Source organism: Vulpes lagopus, chromosome 13 (assembly GCF_018345385.1).
Source record: "Vulpes lagopus strain Blue_001 chromosome 13, ASM1834538v1, whole genome shotgun sequence".
In the NCBI taxonomy this organism is placed as follows: domain Eukaryota; kingdom Metazoa; phylum Chordata; class Mammalia; order Carnivora; family Canidae; genus Vulpes; species Vulpes lagopus.
Genome location: NC_054836.1, coordinates 47,770,948 through 47,797,709, shown reverse-complemented (window position 1 = coordinate 47,797,709; position 26,762 = coordinate 47,770,948). Strand labels below are relative to the sequence as shown.

The 26,762-nt window shown below is 41.8% G+C and overlaps 1 protein-coding gene across 2 annotated transcripts in view; it reads left to right on the top strand.

Moving 5' to 3' along the window:
* Positions 1 to 26,762, top strand: part of AOAH (acyloxyacyl hydrolase) — a 164,483-nt gene that overhangs the window by 86,528 nt on the left and 51,193 nt on the right. For both annotated transcript variants that reach the window (XM_041727348.1, XM_041727347.1), the window contains one exon: positions 12,320 to 12,411. In XM_041727348.1, the coding sequence (XP_041583282.1) occupies positions 12,320 to 12,411 (92 nt within the window). The remainder of the gene's footprint in view (positions 1 to 12,319; positions 12,412 to 26,762) is intronic.

The following is a 26,762-nucleotide window of genomic DNA, read 5'->3' as shown; positions in this document are numbered from 1 at the left end:
GATGAAAATCGTGATCTCATAAAAACTCTCTGTGAGGGTCTCAAAGATCCCCAGGGGTCCCCAGACCCTATTTTGAGAACCACAGTTACAGAGTTTTCCTGTGGCCTCTAATGTCCAAATTTTGAGAGTGTACAGAAGAAAGATGCAGTTGGGGAGTACCACGGTTTAGTTTCCAAAATTGTTTACATCTAGAAATTCCAGAAAGAGGTACTCTAAAATAGAATGTTTTAGGACAAAATGGGAAGCCATCAGCATAGAGTGGACTAGCCTCTCAACCCAAGATTTCCAGAACATATTGGGATATGTGAGGTTCCCCCAAGAGGGTGTCTGCTGAGAACGCTCACTCTGTCCTCAGTCCTCCCTCTTCCCATGGGTTCTACTATTTGAGAGCCTTTTAGTAATGTCACCACAAAGGAAGAGAACCCCCAACCTTTCGGCTAATTCAGCAGGTGGAACAACTTTTAAACTGGGTTTCTAGTCAGTGTCAGAGTCAACATTTAGCAGGGACCAATCAGGAAAATAAAAGCATTTCAGCAGAGGGGATTTAATACAGGAGATTGGCTACACTGGCTCCAAGCAACTGATTACATAGACATTAGAACCAAAAGGGAATTTCTGAAGAGATTAATCATTGCTGATGCCAGGGCTAGGGAACAAAAAGGAAGATGAGGTTTTAGCAGAGGCTAGAGCAAGGGGTGTGGCGGATGCTTGAACCTCGGCAGAGCCTATACTGACTGCCAAGGGCACATGGGACCAGCCGCTACTGGGACACTGGAGTTGAGCCGCAAGTAGCAAAGGAGGCAGGAGGCTGCTCACCTCAGCTGGAAACCAGAAAATAGTTCCTCTCCTCCCCCCACATGATCCTGTCCCACCTGCACCTCCCCTTGGCTGGGGGCACAGACGAGCCTGGGAGGTGTAGTTTGCAGAGTCCAAGCCCCTTCTGCAGAGCAGAGACTGGAGGAGGGGGCTTGGAGCCCAGAGGCAGTCGGTGGCATGGGACTCCTGGTTGGTTGTCTGCATGGACTTGGCCCATGAGCACCTCATCCCTTTATGTCCTTTTACCCTGAGACCTGTCTCACCCCGAAATGCCCCCAAAGGCTGCTGTTGACCAAATGCCAAATCCTTCCCTTCCCAACTGCCTTGAGGAAGCCTTTCCAAAATGACCAGCAGAGGGCGAACAATCCGGAATCATCTTTCAAAATGAGGCCTCTGGACCTTTTCTCTGCCCCCTCTGGGTGACAAGGTTCTGAATTTAGATTCTGTAGCACTGACTGTGAAACTAGTGAGAACCCACTGGCTCCTGACCACACCGTGCCATCCCTCCACAAACTCTGGTTCCTCGGGGAAGGAACCGTAGCAAACACCGGGCTGTGTGGCCTCACCCGGGGTCTGATGGTGGGAATAGGTGCGGTCCACCCAGACCCTCCAGGACGCCGCAAGGTGTTTGGTGCCCTGCCCTTACTGCACCAAGTAATACGTCATATCGTCTGGAAAGAGCAGGGAGTGCTGTAGAAAAACAATTATTCATTGTTTCATAATAGGCCATTCTGCCCTTTATGAGGCTACGCAACATTTCTTGGCCTTTGTCTCCCTATAAAGCAGAAAACACTCCTGCAAATACATCACCCCAGTCGGACTGTGCCTCTGGAAAAGGAATCCACAGTCTTGGGTGTCTTTCCTGCCGCAGCCTCTTCTTCTCTCCCCTTCTTGCCATCCTCTTGTTAAGCAGTGTGGTACCCCAGAGGCCTGTTTACCGCTAATTAGATTAGGAGTGTGTTCATCTGGAAAGATATTTGTAGTTCAATAAAGAGAGTGTGAAGAATCACCCTACTGGTTCCACAGAAACAAAGGTTCTGAGCCTCATTCCGCTGGGGGCAGAGAGAGGTTTTTGCCCCCTGCCTCCTTAAACAACCCTCGCTCCTCTCCAAGACATCCGCGGTAGTCGGATTCAGAATGAGCTTCCCATGCCACAGGAAAGATCTCAGCTTAGAAATTCTGATTGCAAAGAAAAGCAACAAGCAAATTTGAAAACGCTTCCATGCATTTTTTTTTCTCTCTTTCAAAGGAAAAACAATCACGGCTTGAGATGTTTTGTTGAGAGAGAAAGGGAGGCAGAGAGATCATCAAGGCCAGCAATACATGCTGCCCTCCTGCCTCTTCCCCATCTGTTCGAAAATTATTTCCAAAATATTAAATGCTGCATTTCACTGAACCAGAATTGCATGACGGGTTGGGGCTGGGGGAGAGAGGAGGGGGAAGAGATTCTGAAATACAATTTCCCAAATGTTTATTTTGTTAGTGAAGGCTGTTGCCTGTACTATTATAAAATCTTAGCACGACCCCCGGCAGGCTGTTGTCTGTAGGGTAAGTAGGCGCAGATGGAATTTCGTACTGTGTCAAGGACAAAATGAATCCTTAATCTGGCTGCAGAAAATGCATATTCACCCGAGAGCAAAGCGGCTCCAGTCTTTGGAGCCCACATATGCTTCATTCTTTTCTTTGAGATGAGTGTGTAGATCAAGTTTGGCTGCCCTTTATTAGCCCCCAGACAGCACGGGTGGTATCAAAGCTCTCATCCTGACTCTCCCCGGCCTGCCCTGCTTCCCGCTCTCTGGATTTAACAGCGAGCATTAAGCATAAAGGCTGATTTTCATGGTGCACATAAAATACAAAAATCCTACCTCGGCTAACTTCAGGTCGACTCCAGAAATATTTAAGGGTTAGGGTACTTTACTATTGTTTTTCAAGACGAGGAGAGGCTGTAGTTCGGTAAAATTGGACAAAATTACATTTTCTGCTCCTCAGACGTCTTGCAGGCCGGCAGATTAAGGATGCTAAGCAGTGAGAAGAGAGGCCTCAATCCCAGTTACTTCTCATTTATCCGGTCAGAAAAAGAGAGTTGGGTTCATCCTGGTGAGCCCTTTTCTCCAGCAGCCATCAGGCCACAAGAGAAAGAATGTTCTTCGATTCCCATTCCCTGTTCGTGGGCACGGGCCAGACGGGCTGTTGCCTTGAGGCCTGATCAATGCAATGCCCTTTTCTTCCTGCTCAAGGTGAGCATCTGGATCTCTCACCTGCCAGCAAACTAGACCGCTCTTGCAGGCTCATTCTTCTGAAAACATTTGTGGTCTTAGCCCTCACTAGCTTCTGCAAGAATTAAAAAGACAAACACGCGCTGTCATGAAAAACCACAAAAGGAAATTATTTTAAGCTCCATATTCTGAAAGGCATTTATAATTAGCCTGCCCACATGCCTGCTCTCGCTGCACATTAGATGGAGATTTCCTCAGAGAGCGGCAGCCTGAGTCCATAAACACCTGTGCGAGCCAGGGTGCTGCTAAGACTCGATGCAATCTCTTGCCCTCTAGTTAATTATATTCATCACTTTGCCTCGCTCTCTCTCAAGTTCCTCAACCATAAAATGGGTCTCAGGGAACTAACTCATCACAGGAAAAACATTTAGAATCTCAAATCAGTTGGGATGTGGAAAGGGGAAAATTCTGGCGTTTAGAGATAATTCGGGATGGTTAGAATTGATTGCTGTACCCCATTCATTCATTCTCTCATTCGGCTAGTTCCCTCCATGCCACTCCTTGGGGTAATAAGAACAGAGATTACCCAGTCCACCCTTGCCAAATGCCAGGCTTCAGAATGATTTCCCGGGGATTTTCTACTCCAGGCGGTGGCTGGCAGACTGGTCAGAAATGCAAGCTAAACCGTAATTCCTAGAGGAAAATCAAGGGGAGAATTCTGAAATACAAGCTCCAAAGATTCCAGACAGAGATGGAAGACAGAAACACTGAGCCCAGAATTTAAAGACTGATTGATAAAAACCCCAAAGGAAAATAGATCAATAAGGAGCAAAGAGGTCAGGTTCTCATGTTGGTGACATAGTTGAGAGCCCTTCTTAAAAGATGAGTTATTAGTCAAGCAGAGTATAGGTTCAGCTGCTATAACAAAGAATCCCAAAATTCAGTGACTTAAGATAGAATGTGTTTTTCTTTCATATAATAATCCAGAGAGAAGCAGTCCAGGGCTGGCAAGACAGTCAGACCATCCTCAACATGTGGCTTCCACCTCTGGTTCCAAGGTGGCTACCCCTGCTTTTGCCACCTCCCACCTGTAGGAAAGAAAAAGGGCCAAGTGAGGATACATATATCCCCTGGAGGAATTTGACACAGAGGTGGCACACATTACTGTCTCACACACCTGGTCATGTGGCCACACCAGGCTACAAGAGTGGGGCAGCTATGTGCCCAACACCATGGGAGTTCTACTATTAAAGGCAGAGGAAAGAGACGCAGGTAGACAAGTGGGGCCCTAGATGTGAAAAGCAGTCTCTCTAACCTGAAGGAGCTTAAACTCTACTTGGGAAGATGGACAAGTAGACTCACACCTATAACGTTAAGTAAATATTACCATGTGTTTACCCAACACCAGGCAGTATCTCATTTAACACTGAAAGGACCCCATTATTATGGGTATTGCATAGATGAAGCAATGAAGACTTAGAGAAGCAAACTAACGTACCCAAGATACTGCAGTTAAACAGGGATCCCAGATAGAAACTGAATCTGTCAGACCCTACAGCAGAAGTCAGCAAACTGTGGCCCTTGAACTTAATGTGGTCCCTCAGCTTTTTTTTTTTTTTTTTGGAAAGAAAGTTTTCATGAAACACAGCTTGCCCATTCATTTACACATTATCAACGGCTGCCCTTCTACTACGATGGCAGAACTGAGAAGTCGCCGTAGAAACCAAATCGCCTGCAAAGCCTAAAATATTTACTATCTGCCCTTTGCAGAAAAAGTTGGCCTGTTCTGCCCCAGTGCCAGCATGTTAGATGTAATGAGCTGAGCACGTGCGGGGTGTGATGGGAGCCAGGGGAGAGCCCCTTACAGAGGGAGGTGGGCCAGTCAAGGAGTCAGGATTTAGCTAACCCTTGACCAGTGAGCAGCAATTGATCAGTGAAGACAGTGGAGTAGGAAAAAGAGCCTGTGACAGGCCTGGAGGTCAGACTGGCATACAGGTAGCTGCGTGGGGTGCGAGAAGAGGTTGGGGCAGTGGGTGGTGCCACGTGGAGGAGGATACTGAATAGCTCAGTAGCTTCTAGTGCAGCATTTCCTAAACCTGGCCCATCGCCACAGCCATTCCGGGCACTTATTAAAATTAGGAATCTAAGACTCCACCACAAATCTACCCAAACAGGATCCATATCTTCAAGAAGCTCCTCCACAAAATTCTGGAAAATACTGCTAATGATGGTAGGGAGAGAGTGAGAAGGTAGAGGCTGAAATTAGAGGCTGGCCAGAGGCTGTAGGGTAACCCCAGGCCACAAATGGGCCACTTGGAAGGCTAGAAGCAGCGAGGTTTGTGACAGTTTCTTGGTGGAAGGTGAAAGAGGGAAAAGGAAGAAAACGAGATCATTTTTTATGGGTGAGATATGGGGGGTGACAGACCAGTTCTGGCCTGGTCACGAGGAGCCCCTGTGATGGCTCCCTGTGTTCTCACTTCTATACCTTGGTAATGGACTTTGGGCTCCCAGAGTCTAATGCCGGATGTTAGCTCTCAAAAAAAGGAGAACTACCCCATCCCAGACAAATGGCAGCCTGGCTGCCTCGGCAATGACCAAACCTTTACAAAATCAAATGAAAGGGCACTTTTGTAACATGATAGGCGTGCCTCGTTGCCTGTTCCTGGCCCTTAGAAGAGTTATTTTTTCTGTTTGTGAAAGAATTTGTTAAACTGGCTCCACGAGAGAATTGAATTGTGATTATTTCAACATAACAGTGGGACACTTTAAACTCTTGTTTTCTCAGTTTTATGAATTTGGATACAGTTCTTCAATCACTCTGGAAGCAGTGATGGAAGGAATTGAATTCTGTGGAAGAAATCCAACTGCACGATGCATTTTCATTTGGAATGGGGCAGTTAGATAAATGCATCCCTCGACTCATTCATTGAATAAATAAATCATGGGGTTAGAGCTTAAATAATAAATAAAAGGAGAAAGAAGAAGAGACTAAGAGGAGCTGACACGGTGAAAAAATAGATAAATAAAAAGAACTATATTCAGGGAAAATGATGAAAGATTGTTGCCTGCCATTCTGTCCTTTTTATATTTACTGGTCACATTTTTCTAGAAATCTTTATTTGACTATTTCTTCACTACCCCCATCAAGTTTTGGACTGGCACAGGGTTAAAGATGAAATGCTATACCTTTTCTCTGAAAATCATTTATTTAGCTCTAACTGAAGTCTAAATGTGCCTCCAATAGGCCTCATCCCGGGAGCTGAGCAGTTATTGTTACCGGTCCTAACAACAGCTAGAGCAGTAGATGACTGGCATGCTGGCTGTTTGGGTTTGTTTGAGGGAGATTTTGTTGGTCTTCCCCATACAGAATATGATGAATTTGGCCTTGGAATTTGGCCTATGGTATTGCCAATACTTAAACTCTTTCCCCCCTGCCCCTCTTTGCCTGGCTCCCTCTTAGTAACCTCATAGAATTCACATGGGAGAAGGTTTCTTTCAAGATTCCTTCCCTGACCCCCACACGTGGGACAGGTATCCTTTCTAGCACTCCGGACTTCCCTGTCAATACTGCCAACTGCTAACTCTCATGGAACACTGGCAATTCTGAACTTTCTGCATGGATTGTCCTTTCCAATCCTCTCAACCACCTGATGAGATCGGCATTATTATTAGTCCATTGCACAGGCAAAGAAACTGAAATACAGAAGAGTTAAAGCAAGTCATCAAGCTTGGAAGTCTTTATTTCCTAGACTATGAGCTCCCCCAAGGAGGAACTTGTGGTGGCCTAGTACAGTGGTGAACAGAGCGCCTGGCATGGGCTGGCGTTTGATGTGTTTCTGTCATTCTGTCTGTCTCTTTCTCTCTGTCTCTGTCTCTGACTCTCTGTCCCTCTCTCTCTTTCTCTGTATGTTTAATGACTTCACAGGGCCACCGGGACCTCAGTAGGAGACTTATTTCACTGCATATGGAATTCTAAAGTTTATGAGTCAGACTTGGAGGTAAAGTACATTCTTGAAGCTGTCTATGTCAAAGCTCATGTGAGTGATGCTGCCTGACAGAGTTAAGTCTGAGATTGCAGAGGCAGAAACCAGATGAGACACACTTTCCCCGCTCTCCCAGAGCTTCATCTGCCAGGCCGCACCGGGAGATAAACCTCCAGATCCGCAGTGTGTGTTGTTCTCTGAGGATGCCTTCCCCTGGCAGCTTTGAGGACAGAACAGGCCCCGGGAGTACGTGAGTGGGGTGTGTATGTAGGTGTCTGCATAGGGTCACATATCATTGCAGCATGCGTGCCCACAACATTCATTCTGTACTCTTCTTAAGTTATGCGTGGCTTCCATATGAGAGAAACAAAGAGGAAAAGATGGTGACCACTCACAGGTTATCTATAGATTTCTGAACTTTTTACCCAAAGCAGTATCCCAGAGACCATCTGCTCAGTAGACACCCAGGAAGCCTCATTTTCAACAACTAGCAAGCCCAGTTTAGCCAAGTGTGTGATTCCATGAGATTTAGCAGCTTAGGGGAAAAGCAAAGAGCAGATACAAGTGGGTTACTGAACGCCTGCTTTGTTAGGACTCCAGCCTGCTCCGAGCCTCTCTCTCTTCCTAGTCCCACCAGAACTGGGTTCAAATCCCAGCCCCCTACTACCAGCTCTGTGACCTTGGCAAGTCGCTCAACTCCCTCTGAGTTCTGTTTGCCATAGTTTTTCCTGGGTCACACACTGGCCAGTTTCTGCCCCGAAAATACAGACTCCTCTGTGGCCCAGAACCAGTGGCAGGAGATGCCACCAGAAAAGGGGCTTTTTCAATACCTCCAAGTAGGTCGGGGTGTGCTCATTCAATTTACTGCTATTCTTCTGAGCCCTGGGTACTCACTCCTTTTTTGAGAGGCAGTGTCCAGCATCTGATACATGGTAGTTGCTCAAAAAGTGTTTGTAGAAAGGAGAGAAGAAGGAAGGAAGAAGACTAATCCCTGCCTCACAGAGATGTGTGATGAAGCTAAACAGTGTGTATAAGTTTCCCGTCTCAGTGCCTGGCACGTGAGGAGACTTCATTATTAGTTCCCGCCCCTACTCTGGCCTAAAATGCCAAAGTTATCTGGGAAATATAGCACAGGCAAGGATCACCAATGGATATACATTCACTTATAGAATCTATTCACACATCAAAGCCTAAAGGAATGAGACCAGAGCCAGAAAATCTGTCAGGGTCAAGGAAGGCCCCTAAAGTTTCATGACTTGGTATTCCTATAAGGAAAGGCACTAAGGTAGTGACAGTGTTAAGAGGAGGAGGAGAGGTGGAGGTGATGAGATTGAGATGCAAGCAGAAGGCGGGGAAGTAGGATAGCCCGCCTTTGGGATTGCAAGGCTGAACACAGGAGGACGGCCTCATCCCCGCCACCTGCAGGACAGGTGAAGTAGTGGCTGACCGGCCCCGCTCCTAGACTCCGGGTCCCAAAGCTAAACGGATTAAGCAGTCTCTTGATTTCCAGGCCTTGAGATTCTTGCTCCATCATCCAAAGACTGACGACCTCAGACCTGTTTTCTTCTTTGAGTAAAACAACAAACCCCGTCTACTTTGAGAGTTTAGTTCCTGGGAAATAAACTTTAAAATACTTAATTTAACTGAAGAGGATATTTTTCGTGTCTTTTTTCCAAAGGAGGTTAGCTGCAGAGTCTTCTAAGTGACTTTATATTATTTGAAAATAAACAACTTAGATCTAACCCATTTAACAGTATTGAAAAAGGGAATACACCGTGCACATTGTCCATAGCCTTGCTGGATAGGGAAGGCTCAAATGGAAACAGTGAAATAAAAGCACCAAGAATATTCCCTTTATCATTGGAGGGGAACCAACCAGATGAATATGTGATTGATGCCATTACTATCTTTCTTTCCTTTAAGATGGTTTTAAGAGACCCAAATATAAGTTGCTTGTTGAAGTTAGGGCTTAAAATACACCCAAATCCAAAGTATTGTGTTTGCTGAATATGCGTTAAAAAATGAGAGCCAATGTCCTTTCTCAATGCATGGAAAGGCACACACACACACAGAATAATGTTAAAATATTACACGAAAATAGTATATACATGCCAATTATGACATAAAAACATTTTATATCATTGTAAAATCAGAAGACTATCTGAAGCAATGCAGTAGCTGGCTAAGTGCTCACTGGGTTTCTGATGCTTTTTACAAACTGAGGAAATTTTTCTTGGTAAATATTAAGTCTTTCCACATATGTACATTTAAGGTACATTTAAGACGAGTTTCCTGAGAACATAAATGCTCAAGAGGAGTAAGCAGGAGTTGATGAGGGAGATCTTAATTTGCATCTTTCCTGCCTTAAATGCCTGAAATATCTTGGGTATAATGTTGCGTGAATAAGGCTTTCAGTGTGTAATGTGATATGACTTAAACATTCTCTTTTTGCTAGGGTCTATAAAACCTTTGCTATTAAAGGCCATTACTTCTCATTTTTATCTCCCAAATTTACTAAGGTAGAACAAGTATGTCGAGGCTTCCATTTGTCTGCTCAAAACCCTTCTATTATCTGGCAATAAACTTCACCTCTCTTAAACCTGGGACAATCCACTTGGAAAGGGACACCAGGTGATCCATCCAAGCATGATCCTTTACATAGTGTACGGCTTCTGCTTGGCAAACTGCTCTCCTTACTGCCCTTAAATCCTCCCAACATTCCTCTTGAAGTAGATAAAGTAATATTCAACAGCCATCAGAGATACCAAAACTGATACAACGGTAAAGCTCCATCTTTGCCATAACACCGTAAGTGAAGTCTACAACACTTAACCAGGAAAACAGAGATGTGCATTATTTCAGGGTTAATCAAGTGACCAGGAGAAACCTTTGAAACCTGGTGACCTGGCCTTCCTGGGCCTTCCAGAGCTCCAGTTGTGGGATACAGACCCACCCTGGTCCCTGCTGTGATTCAGCATCAGCTTCATCTGCTCCAGCTTAACTCCTGGTGGGACCGATTCCAGGACTGGTTGGGACCTTTTCGAGAGCAGCAAGAAGTCCCAGCTTCTCCCAGGTATTTGAGATCCATTTCGTCAGATGGATCCAGAGAGACTGAATTGAGAGACCCCACTTCCCAAGATGAAGCTGCCCGCCATTTCCTCGCCTGGCATTACCCCTCCTTCCACATCTGCTCTTCCCCCCACTGGGAAGATAAACACCTTATCACCCACCCCTGATAACGGAGCTGGATGGAATATGGGAACCACTTCCAATGTGTCATATCCAAATGGTGGAGTTTTACTGTATTGATAGAGCCGGACACAGAAGTCAGAGCTCCTGGATTTCTAGAGTAAAGCCTTTTCCTACTTTGCTGACACGCTTCAGAATTGCCATCCCCTCCTTTATTGCTCCAGGCTGGAGAGAACATCAGACATATCTCCCTGTGCTAGCAGGGTTCCTGTCTAACTCCCTATTAAAGGGAGAGCCGGCCTGTCCAGAATCAGAAGCCTAGTTCCATGCTGGGTTGGTTCCCCAAATCCGAGGTTGTCATTATGCAGATGACTGATTGTGGTATCTGGGAGTGTCATATCATTCTTTTAACTTCCAACATATTCTATAGGCTGCTAGCTTACTTCATAGGGTGCATGAATTCTGTCTACATCTCACAAGCCACCTGCTTATTCATTGTCTCTGCTTAACACATCTTAGGAGTTTCAAACATCCTGTTTGTTTTTCTTGTCTTCTCTGGAAGAAATGAATATTCTCAGATCCTACAGCACACACACATTTTAAGCACAAAGACCTAGGGAAAAAGTAAGATTAAGAAAAAACAGAAAATGTTTGATGTATAGTGACAGGAGAAACAGAAACCAAAGTGAGAGTGTCTGACTAACAATAATGGTAGAGTTTTGAGCAGAAAGTGGTGGGTGCCTCCTGCTAAGGGCGTGACAAAATGCCAGTCACTGGAACTGTATGGTGCTTCAAGACTCATCAGGAGCCTCCTTTGCATGACCTTGTTTCTGCTTCTTTGATGGAAATAAAGCATAATTCATACATTATATTATTATATAATTAATACATAATTATTATGGTTATTAATGATAATACATCATTGTTGTTGCTGATTAACATGGTTAATCCCAAGAAGCCATCCTTCCCACTCACCTCTCTTCCACTTCTAGCCTACCCTGCACTGAAAATCATACTTGGGTTAAGAATAAGGATGGGGCCCTCATCCACCTCCCTCTACATCCACTCCCAGCCCCTGGCAACCACCTTTCTACTTTCTATGAGTTTGACAGCTCTAAATACTTTATATAAATGGAATGATACAGTATTTATATTTTTTGCAAAACTGGATTATTTCACTTAATATAATGCCTTTAAGTTTCACCCACATTGTAGCATGGGTCAGAATCTCCTTCTTCTTAAAAGCTGAGTAGTATTCCATTGTATGTAGACACCGCAGTTTGTGTGCTGAAACTCAAATTTAACTGGGCATCCTCTATTTTTATTTGCTAAATTTGGCAACCCTATTCTGAACACATCAGTCAAGATAAGCTTTCACTAGAAATTAGACCAGAGTAGAGGTATGTCCCAGAAGGCATTTATAAAAGGAAAAATAAGGAGACATCATTTTCCTTCTGTGATTTTGCACAAACCATAGAAATGTAGTTCAAGTGAATCCCGGTTCTGTCCACTCTTCATTAGAAGTTCTTGAACTGGAATCTGTGCAGGAGATGCAGGGGATCTGTGAACTCCCTGAAATCATAGGCCATGTTGAGTATATGTGGATCTTTGGGGGTAAGGAAGCCCAAATTAGATTCTCAAAGGTGCCCAAGACTCCCAAGGGGGTCAGGAGACACTATGTTTGAGGGCATAGCTTTGAACTCGGAGAAGCCATTTGTGTTGGGGGCTTGAGTATTATTACTCTTTAGATGGTTAATTTCCTGAATATCTAAGCTAAAATGTAGAGAAAATCTCAGCAAACTTAAGACTGGAATGTTTACCCATCTACTGGAGCAACCCCTTCAAATGAGAGATGAGTTAGATGAGTTATAAGCTGCCATGCATTTCGCATCTTTCACAGAAGCTGAATGGAAGCCAGTTCATGAGTGATGCTGATCTTTGTGAAGTTTCTGATGATAAAGAGGCATATCCTTCATATATGTCAAAGTTCCTTAAAGAGAGAGAGAGAAAAAGAGAATGAGAGAGACAGAGAACAATGTCTAGGCAATGGATAATCTTACTACCTGTAAAAAACAAATGACTGTTTTTATAATTGCCACTTTATTTTTTCTTTAGAAATCCTTCATCAGTTTACCAACAGCTCTTACCAATGAGCTCAACTGGCCCCAACTCTCTGGCACTACTGGGTTTCTGGACTCCATTAGTGGGTATGTATGTTTGAGTACCTTTAAACATTTCAATGTATCTATGTGAGAAAAGAACAAGAGATGGGGCTTGCTCCCAAGATGTTGAAATGGGAATTATTAGGAATTGCTTCTAGAACATGAGTAACATACAAGAAACCCACCACTGACATAGAGTCCATTATGCAGTGGGATGTAATGCAAATTGTATTTTATCAATGCTAGCAAGGAGGAAGTATTCCTGCTGCAGGGGCTCTGGAATTGACCTCTAACGGAAAATACATAAACACATCACCGAATTTTTCTCATTCAAGGGGCAAGGATGTTTATTGATTATTTACTTTCAGAAATTAATATTTAGAAAGGTAATGGCTAAAATTAACAGGCAAGTTGCAAGATCCTAGAATCACCCTGGCTTTAACGCTCTGGATTTGAACGTAGAGAGAATGTATGGCGAATCTGAGTGACGCACAAACCCAATTTGCTATGTGTGATGGGTGTTGACTCAGAGCATGAGGACAGCCATTCATAGGGTAGCACCCCGTTTTTTAAAATATAATAGAGGACATTATGTATCACGAATAATTTATTTGACTGTTATTAACTTCACTCATTCATCTACAAATACTTATTGAATACTTACTACCTAATCAGGCACAGATGCTATAGATGTTTCAAAGGGAAAAAGACTTGACCTGTTTCTACAACCAATTACAACCAAACAGGGCAGATAAGACCAAATACAAATGATGATAGAAGAGAGATGTGCCAAAAGACAACTCTCAACACAGAGCTACAGATTCACTATGAAAAAAAAATACATAGAATTAATCAACAGCCACTTCTTTTGTTAGGCAAGGGGCCCAAACCTTAAAGGATTTATGAGATTAGGGTAATAAAAAAGGTAGAGAAAAAAAAAGGTAGAGAAGAGGCTAGGAAGGCAACCAACCTAAAGGAGAGGATACTCATAATTATGTAGGAATCATCTGTAAATGTAGGGAAAGCAGAGGAGATGTATTTTCAAGTGTAGATGTAGGTTTTCAAGTTTAATCATGTGAAAAATTGGGTTAGTATAACAATACTAACAGTATCAGTGATAGGGAGAGTAAGATGTAACCTTCACGAGGAATTCTCTATATACCAATCACTGTCCTGAGTGTTACGTAGAGATTTTTCTCATTTCATCTCTTTCTAAGGGAGGTGGCTTTAATTTCTGCATTTCACAGTTGAGGAATCTAAGGGTTAAGTAGACAGGTTAAGAAACTTGACCAGGGTCCCACATTAATAAGTGGGATGATCTGTCATCATGGAACCTGGTGTCACATTGTACCAGAGTGATTTGGTGAGCAGGATCCGCCTTGCTGCCAGCTCCCAACCTGTATGTGCTGTTTTTATTCCACCTGTGGGAACGTGGAACGTGGCTCTCTGGAGTCTTTGTCACTTTGTCTGAGAGCGCCACTATGGACTGGAGAAATGACTAAGAACTAGAGGAGCCCTCCCCTGGGGACATGTGGTGTGCATCACCTCAGAGGTCCATCACGGGGCCCCTTGGTAGAGCGCCCATGCTCTCAGTGGTCTGGGGCTCCCTGAGCACCAGCCTCAGCCCCTCTCTCCTCAGCTGCACCTGCTATTGTCTTTGTCACCTGGAACACATCTAGAGATGGCCCCGCTGGAGCAGCTTCCTGGAAGAAAAACTCTTTTTGATCTCCCCACTGCCGACATTGGAACTGAGAAAATAATATTTCAGTGGCTTCCACAATCCAACTGTGTATAAAAATACCTGAAAGTTTCTCTAAATTAAGACTTTTATAAAAAAAAAAAAAGACTTTTATGACAATAACAAGGGGAATTCATTATGAGTGAGAAGTGGACCTAGTTTATTATCCTTTTAATGGAAGCTTAACTTTAAGTTGAACCCTGTAAAATGCAGCTACTTTTTGACCTAAAGTCTCACAAAGTTGTCGTGGAGGAAATACCAGTCTGATGTTTAAAATTAATTGCCAAGTAGTTTAAATCTTCCCTGGAGTCATCCAAAGAATGAAAGACTCGACTCGCCAGGCCCAGCTGAAATGAAAACTCATTTCCTCATTTCTTTCCGCTTATAGCTCACACTCACCAATAGGTACGCCGCATCTCCTGCATCGAATTTTCCCAAAAACTCTACCCCAAAATGGTTCTTGCTCCCAAGCACACTGTTAGTTGTTTTTAGGGTTTTTTTGGGGGGGGGAGGGGCGGGGAGGGAAGGGAGTGGAAGGGGGAGCCAGTGTCCTTCCTCCCTTCTGTGTCTCTTCTGTCCTCACACTACAGGTTTGCTCCCTTCTCAGTGAGCAATCCCACTAGGCCTCCAGTCACATAGCCATGTCCACTGTCATCCCATCAGAGCCCAGCAGGCAGACAGATTTACTTAGGAGAAAGGCAGTGGAGAGAAGGGGAGAGGAAAGTTGCCAGCCTTCAGGCAGTCCTGGGTTATAATCTTTATAAGGGCTATGCACAGACCTTCTGACACCATCTCACAAAGGAAGTGCCCGTCTCGGTGCATTTTAGGTAAAAATCACTCCCATCTTGAGCTAGTCTGTGCTGACTTAGCACCTTCTAGTATTAGACTCTGTGTTGCCATTTACAAAGACTCAGCCTGCCTGTGCAACTCCTTCAGTGTTGACTCTGAGTACTGTCCTTACCTGTTGTGTTCCTAAGAAGGTATGCACCGCACCCAGTATGCTGTAGGGTAACCTGCCCTGCTGGAGCTTTTCTCTGTGTTTGTGGGGCCCCAGGCTATCTAGTTGTCTCTCACCAAGTGCTCTTTTGCCACCTGTTTCTGTGTGCTATGCCTGTGTTCTCTGCCACCCAGCTGAAACGGGAAAAAATATATTCAGTTCCTTTTGATAGGAAAGGAAATTCTCTGTCTGGAATCTGAGTTGCCGTGGATTCCCCTGTTACACAGACATATAACAGCATGATACTCCACTCTGGATGCACCCCCCCCCCAACACCCAGCAGTAGGTCCTGTTAAACTATCTCTATAATCTCATGCAAATTATACGTGCAGATAATCTATGCTGGGCTAATCTCCTTCTTAAAAGATTGAAGATTTAGAAAGTGTATAAAAATATTAAAGAAAGATTAGAGTATGATGAAGATGCTCTTCTGGTGGAATCAGGAGAATAAAAAGAATATTGACCCGGAGGCAGCAGTTGTGAGCCATGTAGACCACTTCCACAGGCATTTTGAGCAAATGTCCTTTTGAGTCCAAATGCTTATCAACACAGGATAGGATTTATTGATTTCTCCATTCGACTGGATCTCTAGAAAGTGCTTCCTATTATCTGTGATCGGCCTCATGCTTTGTGTATTAACAATGTTCTCTGGAAAATGTATCTTGGAAAGCAAAAGAATGCAGTTTGGGAGAGAGAATGGTTGCTTTCGTTTTCTTTTTCCAATATACCCTTCACCCCTCAAAATTTAATATCTTTTTTGTAAGATAAATGTAACTAACTGAAATCACATGCATGCATTAAAAGACAAAGGCAACCCCTTACTTTTACAAATCTTTACATTCTGGGGAGCCTGGGTGACTCAGTTGGTTAAATGTCTGACTCTTGATTTTGGCTCAGATCATGATCTCAGGGTCCTGAGATGAAGCCCCATGAGATGGAGCTCTTCACTGAGTATAGAGTCTGCTTAAGATTCTTTCTTTCTCCTTCTCCCTCTACCTCTCCCCGGCTGCTAGTGTGTGCTCTGTTTCTTTCAAAAAACAAACAAACAAACAAACAAAAACAAAAAACACAAATCTTTACATCCCTCAGTTGAGTCAACATTAACAAAAATCTGTTCTCTTGATTCTCAGACTCCAGAAAATTCAAAAAGCAATATCCTATAAAACCACGTGTTTTATTTCATTTTCCCAATATGATTCAGAAAGTAATTGAATGATTCAAAGCCAAAAACAGAAAACAAAAAACCCACCTTGTGAGGCTGGTAGCTTAGAGCCTGGGAACCCGATAATAACTAACATTGGGGAAGAGAACTATAGCTGTGAGTGAGAAGAAAAAGATACTTTTTAAAGGATTAAAAATAGTATTTCATGTTCAGATCACCTTTGAAAGCAATTAATGTAAGAAAAAAATCCTATGTAAGTTAAAAAACCCAAGGCCCAGTAACACATATGGAAATATGGAAAACAATACCAAAATTCAGGAAGGAAGGGCTTTTGGTTTAAAAGCAATATCTAAAATTCCAGAGCCCTGTCGGTGGGGTGGAGTAGAAGGAAGACCTTCTGTTTACAGGTATAAGGGTTCTGGTTCTTTATGGCCCTCAGTGGAATATATAGCATCCTTGACTAGACTGAAGTCAAGCTGTACCTAGACATCTCTAAAGTCCTCCCCCGTGTTAAGCTCAGTGGCTATAGGGCAATGTGTTATTAAAGTCTACAACCTACCTCATGATGCTGCTTAATTTAGAAGCCTTGGATGAAACTTTTGGGGAAATATGCTCCTGCTTCTCCCCACCAAATATGCTTTTCTCCACCCTTTAAGTAGCTGTGCCTTCAGACGAGACCTGGCTTATTTTATGGGTCAAACATTCTAGGAACCATGTGTCTCTAGGGCCAAGGTTTCTGTGACACAAAGTTTGAGCCCTGCATAGTAAGCCCCGTACTGTGTGATACTGGGTGCTGGACCAGCTATTAGTTATATTGGCACCCCATAATTCTCTTTATGGGTACTATTTCCTCCAAGCAAACCTCAGAAAGGGAAACCTAACTCCAAACCCTTAACAAATATAACTGTTTGAACTCAACTACACCTAACCTGAGCATTTATGGCTGTCCTAATCCCCTTCTGAAATTGAGGCCAGGGATGGTCCAGTCAGTAGAGTTCTGCAGGCCAGGGATAAATGGTAGAGAAGTCCTGTAAAGCTGGGAGACAGAGGACTAGGGGTAAAAACAGGGTAGCAATCAGAGTTTTAAAAAAAAAAAAAAAAGGTGAAGTTAGCCACAAAAAACCATGAAAGCCAAAAGAATCAAGAGCAATTACTGAAGTTATCATATCAAGTTGGAGGGATAAGAGTGAGATCAGTAGGTCAACATAAAAGGATGTAAACTACATGGAATTTTCTAGAGTAAATATTGCACCCTCTGCCTCTGGCTTAGATTTGCTATTTGGGGCCAGAAACATAGCACATGCTTAGAAAGAAACAGACAAAGCTATTGTGAAAAGTGGCACAGTAATGCTATTCAAGGACATTTAAAACACATCTTTGATGAGAGGTGTCCTAGAATCTGAGTGTCAAAGGTTATCTATTCTCTCTAACCCAATAGACATTATATGAGAGAACAATTTTGAAAAGCAGTGTATAATTCCAAACCAAGTCACTTGGGGTGTTAAAAAGAGAAAATTGGAGAGAAGGGATTTGCAGCTAAGATTTGCTAACCTAATTTCAGGTTTTAAAAAAAGGCATGTAAGTACTAAACAGTAATGGGCTTAATAACCTTATTAAATCCATTATTCAAAAATTACATGTGATGAAAGTGCCAATGATTAGCCATCTTATACTTATACTTTGAAAAACAAATAATTAGCCAGAGAGTTGGTCATTTGATGTTAGCCAAGGCTGATTGGAGTGGGTTATAGTCTATATCAGTGATTCTCCAAGTGTGAGCCATGGGCTGACGCGAGGTGGGTCTCTCAGACCTTTTCAAAGGATCCACAGGGTAAAAACTATTTTCACAACAGAACTAAAATAGCATTTGTCTCTTGCTCTGTGCAGCCATTTGTACTGATGCGCAATAGCAATGGTGGATGAAGGCGCTGACATCTGAGCATGAATCAAAGTGGTGGCACCGAACTACATTAGTAGGCACGGTGTCTTCACCCCTACGTGGTCCTGGTTTTAAAAAGATGGGGACATCTGCCCCTGAAAAGTTCACCTATAAAGCAGAACAATTATTAATTTTATTAAATACATGATTTTTAAATAATTTCATCTGATGAAATGGGAGATATTCATGAAGCACTTTTGCTGCATAACAAATATGATTGTCTTAAGGAAAAGCACTTGGGTAAGGGAGCTGAGAACTATAGTCCACTCCAATCAGTTTTTCATGGAACACCAGTTTTATTGAAAAGAACTAGAAAATAAATTAAAATTATTCAGATTAGATATATGGCAGATATTGTATCTGAAATGAGAGAACTTCAAGGAAAATAAGTGACAGTATTGATTGTTAATCATAAGATTTGAGCTTTCAAAGAAAATTTTGAAATTTTAAAAACTTGCATTTTCTACTAAGAACTTGACAGCTTCCTAATACTCAAAACCTTTCTAATAGATATGTAGTGCTAGCAACAAGGATGATTTTCAGTATTGTTTCATAAAATGTATCTACATTTAGAATATCCGGATAACTCAGTGAGCTAATATTTTCTAAATGACCAGTATATGATATGTAAAACCATGAATGGGTAAAAGATCCATTCAAAGTACAAGATAGACCAATGCATTTTAATGTAATATGGTGCAAAAAAAAGTCCATTGATATAATTTCAGATTCCACATTGCAACTAATCAGTCTTTAAAAAAATACCACATCTCAAGGTTTGGTGTAGAATCAAAGAAGGTTATCCATACTTGCCTAAAAAAGATATTAAAATGTTACTCCCAAAAAATAAAAAATAAAATATAAATAAAATAAAATGTTACTCCCTTTTCTAACTACATATATGTTTAAGATGAGATTTTCTTCATATAATTTCATCAAAACAACATATCACAACAGATTTAATGCAGAAGCAGAGATGAGAACTGAGCTGTCTTCTATTAAAGTTAGACTCTAAGGAAAGTTGCAAAACTGTAAAATGATGCTATTTTTCTCACTAGTTGGAGGAAGAATTGGAAAATATACATTTTTCAGAAAAAAAAAGATATGTTACTTATGTTAACATGTAATGAGTCTATTATTATTTTAAATGAATTAATTGAATAGTCTTTCAGGGGATCCCTGGGTGGCTCCGCGGTTTAGCACCTGCCTTTGGCCCAGGGCATGATCCAGGAGACCCGGGATCGAGTCCCACATCGGGCTCCCTGCATGAAGCCTGCTTCTCCCTCTGCCTGTGTCTCTGCCTCTCTCTCTCCCTCTCTCTCTCTCTCTCTCTCTCTCTCTCTGTCCCATGAATAAATAAATAAAATCTTTTGAAAAATAGTCTTTCAAATTTCTAACTTTAATTTCTAACACATAAATATTGACAACTATAACTCACATAAAGAAAACTCTCTGGGTTCCTAAGTAATTTTAAGAATATAAAATGGTTCTGAGAGCAACAAATTAAGAACTTCTGTACCAGGGAGTGAATATGAAAAAGAAATGTAGCCGTGGACAGAGGCTGGTGGATGCCAACATGTAGAAGTTTGGGAAGAGAAGATAAAGAAGGACTAGCTCTCAAAACTAAAGAAAACTAAAAGTGTTCAGTGTCCTGGAAACCAAGGGAGGAAAGTGTTTCCAAGGACAAGTGACCGTTAGCCAAATGCTGCCAGAGGCAGAGGAGAACAGGAACGGAGAAGGAGCACTAGGTGTGCAGGGTGGTGATCAGGGGAGACTGGCCAGAAACGTCCCAGGGGGCAAGATGGAAGCCTGATTGCTGAGAGCAGTTTCCAGGAGGTAATGAAAGTAGTGAACATCAATAACTCATTTAACAACTTTCGCTATTAAAGGGAACAGAGAAAGGGTAATGGCTGGTGGGGAATAAAAATCAGGGAGAATTTTTAGATGAGAACTCCTACAGCATGCTTTTAGTTAAAGGAAGATCCAACAGGGAGAGAAAGGTGGATGAGGGAAGGAACCAGGTCCTGGAGAGGGCAAGAAGGGTTGCAGTGTAGGGGTGAGGCACTGCCCCTCAGGCAGGAAGGACCATCTCTGGACGCTGTGGCTCCTAGCCAACGACTCTTTCTGCCATATACTGACAAATCTCTCCTCCTGAAACAACTTCTCCCTTTACTCATTTCTAAATTTTCACTTTTTAATTTAATTACTCAAAGCATGTATACGTTTTCATCTTACAAAAAAATATTGACGTACGTAAAGTAAAAAAACAAAGGTTGGGTGCCTGGGTGGCTCAGTCAGTTAAGTGTCTGCCTTGGGCTCAGATCATGATTCGATAGAGTCCCAAGTCAGGCTCTCTGCTCAGCAGGAAGTCTGCTCCTCCCTCTCCCTCTAGACCTCCCCCCTGCTCATGCACACGTGCTCTCTCTCATGCTCTCTTTCTCAAATAAAAAAAAAATCTTTAAAAAAAAAAAAGCCAAAACTTTCCCCCAATTTCATCCCCTATTCCAGGAGAACGCTGTTACCAATTTAGTGTGATTTTGTTCAGATCCCTTCTGTGCAATTACATGTGTAAATTAGTGCATAAAGAAATAAATATTTCATTGGGATTTCCCCATAAATGGCATTATATTGTGTATAACATATTGTAAATTAATGCTTTGCTTTAACAATACTTCTTGAAGCACTTTCTATTCCTGTGCAGTTCTGCGTGGCATTTCATAGTATGGGGTTTCTTTCTCCTACTGATGGACAGTCAATTCCAAATATTCATTATATCCAGTAATGTCATACTGAACATTATATAGTTCTCTTTATGAATACATGTGAGGATTTCTTTAGGAAAAAAATGGCTAAGTCCAAATGTAGACATTCTTAATTTTTCATAATCCCTCCAAAGAGACTATCCCAATTTATATTCCCACAAATAGTGTATGTGAATACTTGTTTCTCCACATCCTCACCAATACTGGATATTACCCAATTTCTTTAATTTTTTCCAATCTAACAATATTTTGCTCTTATTCTAATATGTGGCCTCCTGGTTCATAGTGAGTTTGAGCATCTTTTCATGGGCATTTACACCCACCTTTGTCTTTTCTAGTTACCCTGTGTTCATGCTTTGACACTCACCACTCAGGAGTCAGTTCCTTTAGACAGCCTCTTTACGCCAACCCCCATCTAACTGGATGATTCTCTCCTGTGCTGTTACTGTGCTTCTCCAATACCAATGCCACCTCACCTGCCACAACTGTTTATGTATTGTCTCTCTACTCCACCCCTCCCACACCAGACTCTGAGCATCTTGAGTACAGGAATCAGGCTTGCCTTTGTTCTGTAGCCCTAGACCCTGACACATTATGTGGCACCATAGAAGGTACTCAATAAAAGAATTACTGAATACATTCATAATGATACCACTTTACATTTGTAGAGTGCTTTACAATCTACAAACCTCCATCCCTTGCATTTTCTCAGATTGCCTAAATCAAATCAGATTTGCAGGAATTAACATTTCAGGAAAAACGCTAGGGATAAGGGAGGAGGAATGTAAACAGCATGAATTGAATCACCAGCTGCATGATGTGATGCATATAAAAATAAATCAGTGTAACTTAAGCCCTTGGACGTCTAAGTGTGTTCTATAATACATATTCTATAAGAAATTAGCAGATCATTAAAATATTAAAACGACCACATGGTCAACAAGTTGGAGATAATGAATTTCAAGTAACATATCAATTCAGTAGCCAGGCAGAAGGAATAAAACAAAGGAGAGATATGCTAACAAGTGAATTGGTCAATAATAGATAAGCCAAGCCTCAATGTAAAGTTTTGCCCAGAATGATAAAATTGTGCAATCTAGGCTGATCAAAGTATGGAAAAAAACCCAAATTTCTCTAGCAAGTTTCCTATAACCAACTGAACCTGAGATTTTTAGGCTGTCTCCATGCTCACATACAGATCACAGAAATAATTCATCGATATTCTGCAAACACTGTTCTGTGAAAGACTAATTCTACAAGCTGTCACACACATTTTTCAAATCATTCCTGGGTCAACTAGCTTTTGGAAATGCTGCTTTGAATAAGGACAATCACGTTTATTCAGTAGAAGCTAATAAGAGCCTTTAATAAGGGGAAAAAAATCTATCTCCAAGGTTTAATACAGAATAGTACCTAAACTTACTTGACCACAGAACTATGTAGAACCTCCCTCTCCCCCCCATCTCTCTCTCTCTCTCTCTCTCTCTCTCTCTCTCTCTCTGTGTGTGTGTGTGTGTGTGTGTGTGTGTGTATTTTATGAGGAAGATACATCTCAAGAACCTGGTGTTTCACAGCATCCTTTGAAAAAGGCTGTTTAGATTATTAAAACAATCTTTTGTGCATCACAAGTGATCTTTTTACCTTTCTAAGCATCCACACCTTAAATCTCTCAGTTTTATCATAGGTTAATATTTATGCTGATGCAATGGCCTAGAATAAAATCTGAGGCCAAAAAAAAAAAAAAAAGCCAGCAGGGAAACAGTTATCACTGCTCCAAGCTCTGAGGACAGAAGGAAGAATCTTAGTGGGAGGTTAACCTAACAGGTAAGAAGCCTTGTCTGAGTACAGCAGCTCATGAATTATTGAACACAAAGCCCATGAAGTCTATTTCCCTGCATTATTTGCTGCTCCAAATTCAAAATCTATCATGCTGTCTGACTAATCTTTTCATGTCTGAACTCCTAGGACCTCCTCTATAGCCACCCTCACCCCTGCACACACCCCTGCATAATTAGCCCATTGCCAGTCTTCCTGAATACATAACAAGCTGTATTCTCTGCCTGTTTAGCTCTCTCTGAGAGATTGTTCCATGATGTGGTGAATTAGAGGTTACACAGGGATCTAGTATCAAAGGACTAGAAGGAATTTTAAAAGTTCTTTAATCCATCTCCCTGGCCCCATGCTGGTCTGACTTCCAACCCACATCAGAAAGAGAACTATCCACCCTTTTCTTAAAATTCCTAGCAGTAGCGGTCCCTGGATAAGGACTGCCCAGTCTCCAAATTATTCAGTTTTATCCTAATTCACTCCCCTGCCCTAACCCTTCTCATCAGATGTTACCGTTTATCTTTCACTGACCCTGCTGCTGGTCTTCCACACCCTAGTCTTTTTTGTGTGTCTTATCCCCTATGATGCAACTTAATTAGGATTTATAAGCATTTATACCCAAACTGGCAGTGCTCTGCAGAGAGTCAGAAATCGCCTCAGGAATTTCACCAGGACCTGATACACCACTGTTGCTTGCATTCCATACTTGCTTTATCCCCCAAACCTCTTACATGCGACCGCCTCTCTCCACAAAGGTTCTGCTTTGAGTCAACATAGGAGGTGATGATTTTTTTTTTTCAGTTTTAAATCTACTCCTTTAATTTGCATCATGCTTGAGGCTCATTCTTGGTTTTATTCTTTGTTTTGTTTTGTCTTCCATTTGTTCATAGTGAAATTGTGAGTCATTAGAAGGCTGTCAGAGAAAGGGTTTTTTGCATGTTACCTGAACCCGCACTGGGGAAAGCAATCAGTAGACATTTTGTGTGAGATTTACCTATTTTGAATTTTGGTGTTAGAAATCAAAAGATGACAGTGTGTCTTCACGTGAAATGCCTGTACTTCCCTGCAGTAGACAGAGCTGGTCAAAGTGGGAATTTAACATGGCGCGTTTCCAAGCCAGCCCTTAAGGTTGAGGACACCAGCGTCTCAGGCATTGGGGATGGTAAAAGGAAGAGAACCTTCAAGTACTTCAAGTACTCCTCCTTTGCCCCTCTCAAACTACACTATCACTTCTTCTGCCAGCCCATTGGACTTGGTTTTAACTTGGTACAACAGAGGGGAAAAGGGAGAAACAAAAGGTCACGCTGAGAAAATTGAGTCTAAGTAGGGATAGAGGAAGAGAAGGGGGGGGTTGGGGGTTCTAAGCCAGAGTAGTCAGCACAGTTAACCTTACTATGCACAGTATCCTCGGTTTCTCCCATTAATTCAAATTCAACTGACCTTCTATACAGATGACTTTCAATCCAGCATTCTTCTCAGTTTGTTAGCGTCTCAAAAATATTGTCCTATAGACTTCTCAAAATATTGTATTGATTTTTCTGTCTTCTCTGGATTCTTGAGCACTCCATGAAAATTCAACCCCTAGAATTTATAAAACAGATTATGCATTTGAGGTAGGATGAAAGAAAACATTATCTTTGATTATGTGAAATATTTTCTAATGTCTAGTACAAAGCATTAATCTCAAAATTGTGCATACTATTTCTCGTCAGAAATGTTAATGAAAATATTCCTGATTGGCAAAGATTTTGTATCCTTGTATCCTTGTAAAGAAAGATGCAACTAACTGTATCTATAATATTAATATCCACACTATTTACTCTCCATGAGCAGGCCATGAGCAAAACAGTATTTTGGTACATAAATTCCATTTTTAGAATTATCAAAAATAGTTATGGCTAAATATTGGTAAAAATCATCTTCCCAGAGGAAAATAACCCCTCTTTATTGACCATGAAATTATTTTAGCATTGAACTCAGATCTAATGTCCATTTCCCATTCGCTTTTTTCAAAATATAATAAAATAGTCAAAGCAGAGGGCGTAAATGATGCAGAGTATAGAGCATTCATTTCAGGCTTCTGGGTAAGATAGCTGATTGAACAAAGCATTGCTTCTCTCCCTTGAGAAACCCCATTAAAATGACAGTAAATGAATTGGTCTACAAGGACAAAAGAACAGGGAGATCCAACAGCCACAAAGCATTGGAAGCCAGAAAGCAGGACAAGAGGTAACTGACCTAGTCGACTCAGCGAGCTGCATCCTAATCTGGCAGAAGGGAATGTCAAGAAGCAATCCAGTTTACACTGCAGACTCCCCAAAAGACCTGGGGATCAACTACATATGGTAGCTCTAGAAATGGAGGTGAGAGTAAAAATAAGTGTCAGTTGAAAGATTACTGAAGAAGCAGTTAGATCCTCAGACTCTCCCAACTTTACACAGGTGGGCAGCTGCCTCTCCTTACTGTGGTATAAGACTAGAAGTTTATTTTTCTCTGGAGAAAGGATTGAAAGATAAATTTGAGGATATTCTCCAGAAAATAGGGCAAAAAACAAAGATATAGAAAATAGGGCAAAAACTAGGAACATTAGAAACCAGAGCCCAACTGACCCAATATACAAATAATACGGGGTTCTAAAAAAAAGAAAGAAAAGAAGAAATCATCGATGAAATAATTCAAGAACATCTCTCAGAACTGAAAGACCTGAATTTCCAGGTTGAAAAGGTCCATCAGTGACTAACACTGTGAATGAAAATAGAGCCACACCAAGTCTGTCATCACAACATCGGAACTCTTTGAACAGATGCTGCTGTGGGCTTTCAAAGGATCAAGACACAGAATAGCTTCAGACAACAACACTAGGAGACCAGGAGCCAATGAGCTGATTCCTTCAAACTTCTGAGGGAAAATGATTTTAACTTAGAATTCTATAACCATCTATTCTGGTTATCGATTGTTGAGTAACAAAGTACTCCAACTATAATGGTTTAAAACAACAATCATCTTCATTATCTCTCACAGTTTAGGGTATCAGGAGTTCAGGAAGAGTCTGGCTGGCCAATTCCTCCTCTCCAGGTGACATTGACCATAGTTACTCAATGGTATTTACCTACTGGCTGGATTAGAGGGTCCAAGATGGTTTCACGTACATAACTGGTGCCTGGGAAGGAGCAGTTAGAAGACCGGGTTTAGCTCAGTCCTTCTTCCTTTCCAGATAGGGCCTTTTTTAAAGATAGACTTTAATTTTTGAACAATATTAGGTTTATAGAAAAACTGAGCAGAAAGTACAGCATCCCTACACACTCTCTCTCTCTCTCTCTCTCTTCAATTCCCTCTATTATTAACATCTTACATGAGTGTAGTACATTTGTTTTAAATGAAGAACCAATATTTACATATTATTCTTGACTAAAGTCCATAGTTTATCTAAGGGTTTGTTCTTTATGTTGAACCTTCCATGCACTTAGACAAATGCATAATGGCATGTATGCACCATTACAGTATCATATAGATGAATTTCATTACCTCTCCCCCCCAACAAAAAACCTCTTGTGCTCCACTTATTAATCTCTTCTCTCTCTCCTCACATCCCCGGAAACCACTGATCTTCAACAGTTTCCATTGGTTTTGCCATTTCCAGAGAATCATGTAGGAATCATACAGATACAGCCTTTTCATATTGGCTTCTTTCACTCAGCAATATGTATTTATGGTTCCTCCATGTCTTTTTATGATTTGATAGCTCTGTTCTTTTAACTGCTGAATAAGAGTCGATTGTATGGATATACCACAGTTTGTTTACCTATTTACCTATTGAAGGACATTTTGGGACATTGTGGTTACTTCCATTGTAGGGTCCTTTTACATGATGTCTCCAGCAGGCTTCTTAAATGGTAGATCAGGGCTTCAAAAGACCAAAATTGCCAGACATCTTAAAAATCAAGCCATAACTGGCACAGAATCACTTTTAT